Here is a 12,008-nt window from a genome sequence, read left to right as displayed (position 1 = left end):
GGGTAGATGTATGAAGCAGTGATAAGGGAGGAGAAGTGAGTCAGAGGACACATGGCCCGTGGCTACAAATCAGCTGCTCTGTATAATTGTATATTATGCAAATGATAGATGTCATCCACGGCTAAGCACAGACTTACAAGTGCCCGAGTTATTTTGATTTACCATCTGTGCTGAAGCCTGGATATCATGAAAACATGGACTGTTAGCGTGCATTAGGGGACGAGGTTGGGAATGTTTGAGATAGATACAGGGCATCTTAGAAAGATGTACTGCCCCCTGCTCTTTCTTTCTTGCTCACAGGCAGGGCATAAAGTGGTCATGCAGAGGTGGGGGAACTCATTTCTCGATGCCACCTAATTACACCCCCTCCCATCCCCCATAAGGCAGAGACAGGGCCAGTGGTAGGGTTTTTGGCATCCCCCCTGCAAACTACAATGCTTTTCTGTGAGAATTAATGTGCAGGGCCAATGTGGAGGTTAAAATGTTCCATCTCACCATTAGAGGTGGTGGAACTCAGATCCACCCTGTTCCCCCTCACTTTAACCCCTGCTCACAGGTGAACCTGCAGTGCGGATGTAACCATCCTCATTACATGCTAATGTCACATATAATACTTACCAATTTCTATTCTGTCATTTATGGTCTCACACCTGGCTCCAGAGAAATCAAGTTTACAGATACATTTTATTCCATCGTAGGTGCCACCATTCTGGCATTGTACTGCGGAAGAGATAATAACATTATATACAGTATTTGACTTCACAGGGAAGGATTCAAGAAAGCATTAGCTGCAGGCATTAACGTTCTGGGGCATGAAGGTCCCACCGGGAGATGAAGTTATAGGGGCCCACTTTAGGGGTGTGGCCAGTCTCCAGACAGGGTGTGGCCAGCTGCCACAAAAGTTTGGCTAACCACTAAAGAGCATAAATAGTATAGTAAAATAAATATTGTTAGAGCATGCATGCTAATGTACCGGACTTATAACAGCAATGCACTACAGAAGATACACCATAGTCCTGTGCAGTGTAATATAACATGTATATTGTGTATAATTCATGTCCACAGTCTGGAACCTTAACCATATAAATGAAGGTGCTCCCCCCCCCAGGCAGAGGAGCCCACCGAAGACCAGTCCAACACTGCCTGCAGGTTGTGGTTGGGCACAATATTCAAGGCTAAAAGACCTTTGCCAATATGAAAGTGTGCAGGCCTACAACTATGGCAAGGATGGAACTATAGGGGCTGTGGTGAGTGGACTGCTGGGTTGCCACCCCTGCCACCTTCGTCCAAAGCCCCTGATCCCTCCTTCTCCCCAGTACACCAGCTTGCTGGGACATGAAGTGGTGTTAGTTGAACAGATAAATACTGTAGGTATCTATTATATTGACTATCTTATAGCTGAGTGTGCACAGCCTCACCAAGACCTTGAGAAGTCCACCAACCGTCCCATTGTCCAACACAGTCACTCGGCCTCCTGCTTTGCTATCCAATTAAGCTCTGCTGAAAACTCAAAGTGTGGCAGGCCTCACACCTATGGGAAACCCCATTCACAGTGGTGAGGATGAGTGGCCGGAGACACTAAATGGGTAATGGGGCCACTAATTCATTTAGCGCTGGTAATTGGTTGCTATGGGCAAATCCCATCTTCAGTAGAACTCTCATCTTAGTAAACTTACCATTGACCGGGCATAGGTCAACACATGAAATAAGTCAACATGGCAAAGGTTAACCAGGTTGGAAGGTTGTCAGGAGCATTAGGTTGACAATGGCAAGGTCAGCAGTCAAGGTCGACAGAATGAAAGCATGGCCAGAGCATGTGGTACACTTTGACGGTGTCCATGTTGACTATTGACCTTTTGACTGTTGACCTAATTGAGCAAAGGTCTTGAGAGAGGTGTTTTACCCATCATGAGATGATTCTGGTGTGATACCTCGGTAAGGAGACACCACTTAAAGTCCATCATTTGGGACTGATCCGTCTTATATTATTTTGTACTGAGAGGGGACAGGATTGCTTTCTAACTACTCATAGACTGTAGCTGGTACTTTGGCTTTCCATGACTTTTTGCACCTCACTTTCTTCATGGTGGTTGTGCGGTTGTGATCACACACCCGCACAGGAAGAGAGACGACAGGCTGTAGCTGCCTCTCTCTCCCCTCAGCTCAGCACATAGCACTCAGTAGCATGTGATGAGCTGGGGAGAGAGGCTGTGCTGCGGTGGCAGTCTGTCCTCTCCCTCCCCACTGCCCGGCTCTTTACCATGAGGGAGGGGATAGTAGAACCCAGGCTCCTCCATCTGACTCAGGCTCTGACAAAAAAAGTACCCGCTCTCCCCCATCAGTAGATGCATAGAATGTCCTCCTACATGCACCCCATGTCACCTGTCTGTCTCCCCCTCCCTGTAGATTGTAAGCTCTTTGGAGCAGGGTCCTCCTCCCTCCTGTTTGCACAGCCTTCTTCTCTTGTATTTCTTTTATACTTTAGCTCTCTGCTACTCAGCAACCATCTATACACGCATCTCTTTTCTCATCATCTGTTCCAACAGCAGCCACCCCTGGTAGTATGCAGACAACTCCTTTGCTTCTCTACATCCCAGCTGTATTGTGTACTGAAAACTGTGCTGCTGAATGTTACCTGTGCTCTGTTGTAGTTTTTCAGTTACTGTCATTTTAGTTCTGTGTGCTCTGTATTGTTCTAATGTGTGCCCTCTGTACAGCGCTGCCAGCCACTTGTGCTACAGTACCTTATAATTAAAATGTATTATTAAGATTAATAATCAAGTGCTATTTACACATCTTTCTGGGATGCAAATTTGGCCGAGTTCTGTTCTCTTAGGGTATACAGAGGGAATCGGTACATCTGTCAGAATGAACTTAGGTCTACAGTCATTAAGTCGACCCCACTAGGTCGACTGGCAGGAAGGTCGACCTGACTTAAGGTCGACATGGGCCAAGGTCGACACGACTTAAGGTCGAATTTGCATAAAGGTCGACATGAGGAAGGTCGACTGGTCATAATGTCGACATGGGTTTTTCACTTTTTAATCCGAATGTCGACACAGTCGACATGGACACATTTGGCAATTAGAATCAAACCCTCGCTTCGCTCGCCATGCTTCGGGCACGGTGCCTCGCTGCGCTCGGCACACTATTTTATTCTCCCACCACGCCCTAGTGGATGGTAGTGCATGAAATACCGCCTGTCGGCACATGTCGGCTCAAAAAACAGTGAAAAACCCATGTCGACCTTATGACCAGTCGACCTTCCTCATGTCGACCTTTATGCAAATTCGACCTTAAGTCATGTCGACCTTGGCCCATGTCGACCTTAAGTCAGGTCGACCTTCCTGCCAGTCGACCTAGTGGGGTCGACCTAATGACTGTAGACCTAAGTTCATTCTAATAGATGACCGCTTCCCATACAGAGATAAGTTACCTGCCACTTACTTGGTTGGATTGCAGAAGTTGGAGTAGGTTTTGTTTCAGAGACAGAGGTTTGTGTTGGTAATAGAGTTGTGTCCCCAGATCCTTCTGGAAATCCGGATCCTTCTGTAGTCCATTCTGGGGTTGTAAACATGTCCCCAGAACCACCGTCTGTATTCAAAAATATCATTCTCTTAGCTCGGTATTTTCCGTGCTCCGCCGTGGCCACGTTTCTTTCCTCGAAAATAAGCATGTCCCCCCATTCTCCACTTGGGTTGTATTGGTTCTTTTTCTGTCGTGCATTAAACGGAGCAAACTTTGTGGTATAAAGGTGGGAAGGCCGCAGACTGTTCTGTGGTCCTTCCAGTGCTAAGGAGATATAAAGTACAGGGTTATTAGATCAGTGAACTTGTACGGTATGTTACTTAGAACTTTGGTTGACACATGAAATAGGTCGACATGGCTAAGATTGACAGAGTCGGAAGGTCGACACAAGCATTAGGTTGACAATGGGAGGGACAGCTTAAGCAGATTCCATAAGGATGGCCAGACCCATTAGAATCTGCAGAGACCATGCACCTCCACGGTGCCAGCTCCCCCAAGCCACTGCTTGGCCTGCAGTTCCATGGTTACACCACTGGTAATGCCAGTTTTTATTGATACCGTATAGGAGCTTATGGGCTTCTTATCACATTGTGCTGTCAGAGATCGAATCCCTCCCAGCACCTCACTCTGCACATGCACAGATGGGCTTCCAAGTCACGAACCCTCAAGTCCAGTAACCAAGGCTGATCATAATCAGGATAGCTGCCATTTATGTTACTAGTCACATATGTAAGTACATACGAGATTAGTATCTGCGCGACTTGCAGGCGGATGTACCGCGAGAGGTCGGTACGTCCCACTCAGTGTGAGAAAGGCAGCACTAAGGACCTCCCTATCTAACTCTTCATATAAAGCCTTGTATAATACTCTAGAACTATTTTGTCAATGCACCAACCCAAGTTTTAGCATACATTTTTGATTTGTTCAGCTAGGATCACTCAACGACTTTCGTTTGGTGACTTCAGGGGGAAGAAGTCAGCAGACGAAACACGTTGGGTGATTCTAGCCTCCTGCCAAACTAACATAAGTAATATTTGCTATCCGTAGCCTTTTATCTATTTTGTTTTCTATTTTTATGTTTATTAAATTTGCATTTTTTTTATACATTTGTATACCGATTTTATTGCATCTGACCCCAGAAAAATCAGATTTTTTTAGATGTTTAGTAAACCAGAATATTGGTCTCGGTATTTGGCTAGATGGGAAAGGGACACCTCTAATATGCCCATCCTGTTAGTGAGGGGCAAGGGGAAGTACAGTGGAGAATGATTAGAGTGCGCTAAAGTTTAAGAAGTACCACCCAGCAGTAATAACACAATAAAATATAATATAACCAAAAAACGTTAAAATAAAATGTCACAAGCAATAATTCATCATATATCTGATATCTGCAAGGGCGTAACTACCATAGGTACAAGCGGTGCCGCTGCTATGGGGCCCAGAGCTGAAGGGGGCCCATCCTTACTGTCTAAGTAATATGTTTTACATACATTTATCACCATCAGTTGCTACAGTAGTTGCCAACCTCTATCCACTATCCATATAATCTTTTATATTGGTTGAATATTACTACAGTATATGTAGACAAGTAGAACAGAAGTACAAAATGTTTTTTAATAAAGGTATAACCGCACCAAACCTGACTTCTGCACCGTGTACCACCCTGGGATACCAACCCCACATCCAAGTACAAACAAAACACAACAGAGGTGGACAATGATGCGCGGTCTCTAAAGTAAGGTGTGATGTTCACTCCTCATTCGTTGGATAGATGTTTCTCCACAGGTAAGTGCTCACATAAGAAGCAAGAAAATAAGAATAACTGATAAGTCAACAATCCAGTGGATAATCAGAAATCAATGAGATATTCCTTTACACTGACCTGTATCACAGGCTCAATATATCTTTTTTCCACCGAAAGCTCCAATTTCCATGAAGTGTGTGCACACCTTATAATGGTGCCCTATTTTCACCAAAAGGTTTCTTTGCTCCCAGGTCCTCGGACCAACAGTGATAAAACGCCACTCCAGACAGATAATGAAGCAATTATTTTAATCCAAAATCCATTCGGCATACAATACAATTAAAACTTGATAAAAAAATAATGACGGATCCCCCATGTCCCTTATTTTTCCATCTTTGGACATCCACTTTCTCTCCAGACCCAGGGTGAGCGGAGGTGGTAGAGGTGAAGTGGTTGCTGGGAGCTTGTTCCTTTTTATTTTTTTTAATCAAATTTTTATTGTCTTGTATGCTGAATGGACTTTGGATTAAAATAATTGCTTCATTATCTGTGAACAAGTCTGGAGTGGAGTTTTATCACTGTTGGTCCGAGGACCTGGGAGCAAAGAAACCTTTTGGTGAAAATAGGCCACTTCATGGGAATTGCAGCTTTCGGTGGAAAAAAGATACCTTTACGGGCATATTGGGCCTGTGATTCGGTGTAATAAAGATACCTTTACGGGCATATTGCGCCTGTGATACAGGTCAGTGTGAAGGAATGTCTCATTGATTGCTGATTATCCAATGGATTGTTGACTTATCTGTTATTCTTATTTTCTTGCTTCTTATGTGAGCACTTACCTGTGGAGAAACATCTATCCAACGAATGAGGAGTGAACATCACACCTTACTTTAGAGACTGCTGGAACCGGGTCACCGGCGGTGTAAAAGGGGTTAACCTTTTACACAGGACTTCTACCCAGGGCACTACACGGGCAGGACCTGGGTAAAGGGCAATGTAAATGGGTAAGCTGGGTCATCCGACCCAGATCCCATTTAAAGCAATGGGAGAAGCCCAACCTCTGGACCGCAGTGCCCTCCACACACAACCTCCGCTGCTGTCTGCTGTACTGTGCGGAGGCAGGGAGGAAGTGAATGGATGCCAGTGTGTGGTATCCATTCACCTCGGGGGCTAGGGGGTGCATGGAGGCTGGGGGCAGCCCAGCAGCTTACCTTGGTGCTGGGCTTGCCCCCAAGTGCAGCTATGATGTTGCGGGGGTCCCGGCTGGCGGATTTCCTGGTGCTCGGAGATGCTGTCATCTCCAAGTACCGACTCAGGAACCGCCTCTGCCTGGGAGTACACCGGTGTAAAAGACAACAAACGCAGGGTCTCCCCCGGGTTGAAGCTGGGTCCAAAATCCCGGCATTTTGGTGTAAAGGGGGTTACTCCCGTTTCCTTGTCTAAAAAGGTGAAATATTAACCACTTACCCGCTGTCGATATCCCAATCCCGGCCAGTGCACAGAGAACCAGGGCTCTCATATCCATGACTTGGTGATCTTGGGGTTGCAGAAATGTTCTCACAATGTGAAATATAGAAGAGAAATCTGCCCTTTATATAAAGGGGGAGGGCCGGGATTGGCATAAGATAATAGCATCATTACACACGACAGTCTATAAGTACATTTACATATGATGTCATAATAAGATGTTGACTGATCTCAAGGTCCTGGGAAGAACATGATCCTCCTTCATTTATTCATGACGGAAAACATCAATACAAACATAGATAATTTGTTTACTGACCAGGAATAAAAACACTGAAGCTTGCCCAATTTACGACTTTAATACGCAATCACCTACAGTACTGTACCGGCTGCTAACGTCAATCTAACTTTCCTGTTATGTGAATGTTAACCAAGTCAGTCAATTATTACTTTATGTGAATTCTCTGTATCATTCATATAACTTGGCAGACTGATGATTAAGCAGTATAATAATGCAAATAGTATTGCCCAGAGAATAGGTGCAGCTACCATAGGTGCAGGGGGTCCAGCTGCTATGGGGCCCAGAGCTGAGAGGGGCCACCTTCCCTGTCACAGTTACATGTGTTATATACAGGGGTGTAGCTACCATAGGTACAGGGAGTGCAGCTGCTATGGGGCCCAGAGCTGAGAGGGGCCACCTTCCCTGTCACAGTTACATGTGTTATATACAGGGGTGTAGCTACCATAGGTGCAGGGGGTGCAGCTGCTATGGGGCCCAGAGCTGAGAGAGGCTACCTTCCCTGTCACAGTTACATGTGTTATATACAGGGGTGTAGCTGCCATAGGTGCAGGGAGTGCAGCTGCTATGGGGCCCAGAGCTGAGAGGGGCCACCTTCCCTGTCACAGTTACATGTGTTATATACAGGGGTGTAGCTACCATAGGTGTAGGGGGTGCAGCTGCTATGGGGCCAGAGCTGAGAGGGGCCACCTTCCCTGTCACAGTTACATGTGTTATATACAGGGGTGTAACTACCATAGGTGCAGGGAGTGCAGCTGCTAAGGGGGCCCAGAGCTGAGAGGGGCCACCTTCCCTGTCACAGTTACATGTGTTATATACAGGCTGTAGCTACCATAGGTGCAGGGGGTGCAGCTGCTATGGGGCCCAGAGCTGGGAGGGGCCACCTTCCCTGTCACAGTTACATGTGTTATATACAGGGGTGTAGCTACCATAGGTGCAGGGTGTGCAGCTGTTATGGGGCCAGAGCTGAGAGAAGCCACCTTCCCTGTTACAGTTACATGTGTTATATACAGGGTGTAACTACCATAGGTGCAGGGGGTGCAGCTGCTATGGGGTCCAGAGCTGAGAGGGGCCACCTTCCCTGTCACAATTACATGTGTTATATACAGGGGTGTAGCTACCATAGGTGCAGGGTGTGCAGCTGTTATGGGGCCAGAGCTGAGAGAAGCCACCTTCCCTGTTACAGTTACATGTGTTATATACAGGGTGTAACTACCATAGGTGCAGAGGGTGCAGCTACTATGGGGGCCAGAGCTGAGAGGGGCCACCTTCCCTGTCACAGTTGCATGTGTTATATACAGGGGTGTAGCTACCATAGGTGTAGGGGATACAGCTGCTATGGGGGCAGACCTGAGAGGGGCCACCTTCCCTGTCACAGGTACCTGTGTTATATACAGGGGTGTAGCCAGGCCCGGATTTACCACTAGGCCCGTGAGGCACGGGTCTAGGGGCGGCATGTTCTATGGGCGGCAGCAGGCAGCCAGGCTGCCTGTGAGTTACACTGAGGTGGCAGCACTGGGATCGGATGGCCGAGTGGAGCAGGCAGCGGTGAGTGACGAGTGACGCTGCCCGCTCAGAGTCACACAGGAAGCAGGACTGCAGTCCCGCTGTGGCGGTGTCATCCCAGCAAGTCTCCAATCGGCTCACAGCCTGAGCTGATACACTATCCGGACCGGCGCCCATCCTCACCTCCTCCCGCCCATGGCTGCACGCTGCAGTCTTCCTACCCCTTCCCCACAGCACACTCCTCCCCGGCCTGATGACAGCTGCGGTGCCGGGTCAGAGTCACACAGGAAGGACTGCAGTCCCTCCGCGGCGGCGTCATCCCAGTATGGCTCCACTCACTGGCTTACAGCCTGAGCTGAGACACTACCCGGCACCCATCCTCACCTCCTCCCGCCCACTGCTGCATGCTGCATTCTTTCTCTTCAACAAGCTCCTCCACGGCGGCAGTCTGTAACCCCCCACTGTCCTCCCCCTAGTGGCCCCACTCCTCTCAGGCCAGCGGGCGCAGTCTCACCCCCTTGCTCACAGCTCCGATGTGGGTGAGAGTCAGCACCAAGATCATTAACCCTAGTGTTTCTGGAAAGCTGGCCTCCTCCAGGTAACTGCTCACCTGTACATTAGATGTATAATGTGTGTATATATATGTGTATATATATAAATATATATGTGTGTGTATATATATATATATATATATATATATATATATATATACAAACACAAGGGGCCCAGCACTCACTACAACAAACTAACTCACCTTAACATTCAAATAATCAATAAATAAATAATGGGGTTTTAGTTCATGAATTGATCAATGCATTTAAGCTTGCAGCCCATCGCCAAGGGACCCCATTTCACTGCAAGTCCTACACTAGCAACTGTTGTTCTTGAGAACCTGGCACCTGCTTACACATCATAGCTAAAATGAACATGTGTTTTTTTTCTGGGTTAATGCTCAACTGCCAAGTAACATGGCTTTTATAAGGTGAGACAATCCCAAACACAGCACCTGAATTAGAATTAAAGGGGCAGCTGCCCCTTTAATTCTAATTCAGGTGCTGTGTTTGGGATTGTCTCACCTTATAAAAGCCATGTTACTTGGCAGTTGAGCATTAACCCAGAAAAAAAAACACATGTTCATTTTAGCTATGATGTGTAAGCAGGTGCCAGGTTCTCAAGAACAACAGTTGCTAGTGTAGGACTTGCAGTGAAATGGGGTCCCTTGGCGATGGGCTGCAAGCTTAAATGCATTGATCAATTCATGAACTAAAACCCCATTATTTATTTATTGATTATTTGAATGTTAAGGTGAGTTAGTTTGTTGTAGTGAGTGCTGGGCCCCCTGTGTTTGTATTTACTAGAGTGTGTGGTCACAGGCCACCGCACCCCACCCTGGGATGTGGGTGCAGTTTGCACCCCATTCCTAGGAATGGCGAGTGTGTTGGTACTTCTGTATATATATATATATATATATATATATATATATATATATATATATATATTTCTAGGAGAGGAAAGAGGAGCGCTCCAAATAGTGCTTTATCTTTTTATTTCAATCACAAAAATAAAATCATCCACAGGTACATTGTAAATGGTGTCACGTACCACAATAGACGGTTAGGCACAACCGCGGGTGATAAACAGCATGAACTGGGGCTGTCTCCGACAGCAAACAGATTGGCAAACGGGTGCTCTCACCACTCTCACATCCACCACGGAGTTCAGACCGACGCCAGGCCACGCCCCTACGCGTTTCGTCACGAGGACTTCGTCAGAGCCCTCTGACGAAGTCCTCGTGACGAAACGCGTAGGGACGTGGCCTGGCGTCGGTCTGAACTCCGTGGTGGATGTGAGAGTGGTGAGAGCACCCGTTTGCCAATCTGTTTGCTGTCGGAGACAGCCCCAGTTCATGCTGTTTATCACCCGCGGTTGTGCCTAACCGTCTATTGTGGTACGTGACACCATTTACAATGTACCTGTGGATGATTTTATTTTTGTGATTGAAATAAAAAGATAAAGCACTATTTGGAGCGCTCCTCTTTCCTCTCCTAGAAATACCGTTTACCTGAGAATCCAGGTGCCCGCAAGGGTAATTAAGAGGAAGCAGCCGGTTGTACATCTGACCTAAAGTGCTGGGAAATTATCTCCTTCTCCCCCAAAGCTAAAGGACTGACTTGAATTCCACTGAAAGGATTAGGACTTGCGCGCTAATTGGACTTTTCTTGTGATATATATATATATATATATATATATATTTCTGTGATTCCCCAGTGAATATTCTGTCATATTTTACTCAGCTGTGTTTTCACATTTTTTTTTAATTGGACATTAAATTGCTGAGGTGTGCTGTCTATTATATGTTATCCTATGGGTTGTAATATTTGTTTTTGTAAAAATACATATGTATGTATAACATAATAATGAATATGCTAAATAGGGGGGGGGGGGGGGCGGCAAAAAATGTTGTGCCTAGGGGCGGCCTGACCCCTAAATTCGCCCCTGGGTGTAGCTACCATAGGTGCAGGGGTGCAGCTGCTATGGAGCCCAGAGCTGAGAGGGGCCACCTTCCCTGTCACAGTTACATGTGTTATATACAGGGGTGTAGCTACCATAGGTGCAGGGGGTCCAGCTGCTATGGGGCCCAGAGCTGAGAGGGGCCACCTTCCCTGTCACAGTTACATGTGTTATATACAGGGTGTAGCTACCATAGGTGCAGGGAGTACAGCTGCTGCTATGGGCCCAGAGCTGAGAGTGGCCACCTTCCCTGTCACAGTTACATGTGTTATATACAGGGGTGTAACTACCATAGGTGCAGGGAGTGCAGCTGCTAAGGGGGCCCAGAGCTGAGAGGGGCCACCTTCCCTGTCACAGTTACATGTGTTATATACAGGCTGTAGCTACCATAGGTGCAGGGGGTGCAGCTGCTATGGGGCCCAGAGCTGGGAGGGGCCACCTTCCCTGTCACAGTTACATGTGTTATATACAGGGGTGTAGCTACCATAGGTGCAGGGTGTGCAGCTGTTATGGGGCCAGAGCTGAGAGAAGCCACCTTCCCTGTTACAGTTACATGTGTTATATACAGGGTGTAACTACCATAGGTGCAGGGGGTGCAGCTGCTATGGGGTCCAGAGCTGAGAGGGGCCACCTTCCCTGTCACAATTACATGTGTTATATACAGGGGTGTAGCTACCATAGGTGCAGGGTGTGCAGCTGTTATGGGGCCAGAGCTGAGAGAAGCCACCTTCCCTGTTACAGTTACATGTGTTATATACAGGGTGTAACTACCATAGGTGCAGAGGGTGCAGCTACTATGGGGGCCAGAGCTGAGAGGGGCCACCTTCCCTGTCACAGTTGCATGTGTTATATACAGGGGTGTAGCTACCATAGGTGTAGGGGATACAGCTGCTATGGGGGCAGACCTGAGAGGGGCCACCTTCCCTGTCACAGGTACCTGTGTTATATACAGGGGTG

General features: G+C 47.2%; 1 protein-coding gene across 1 annotated transcript; it reads right to left on the bottom strand.

Moving 5' to 3' along the window:
- Positions 1–148: 148 nt before the first annotated feature.
- On the bottom strand, positions 149–6,849 carry LOC146073338 (uncharacterized). The gene is made up of 4 exons (XM_083180514.1): positions 6,740–6,849; positions 3,448–3,792; positions 619–720; positions 149–177 (listed from the first exon to the last, which is right to left on the bottom strand). The coding sequence occupies exons 1-4, from the start codon at positions 6,795–6,797 to the stop codon at positions 149–151; spliced, it is 534 nt and encodes a 177-aa protein (XP_083036640.1). The 5' UTR covers positions 6,798–6,849.
- Positions 6,850–12,008: the final 5,159 nt, after the last annotated feature.

Source organism: Crinia signifera, chromosome 4 (genome assembly GCF_055691185.1).
Source record: "Crinia signifera chromosome 4, ASM5569118v1, whole genome shotgun sequence".
Lineage (NCBI taxonomy): Eukaryota > Metazoa > Chordata > Amphibia > Anura > Myobatrachidae > Crinia > Crinia signifera.
Note: the sequence above shows the minus strand (reverse complement) of the source record. Positions and strands in the feature narration are given on the sequence as shown.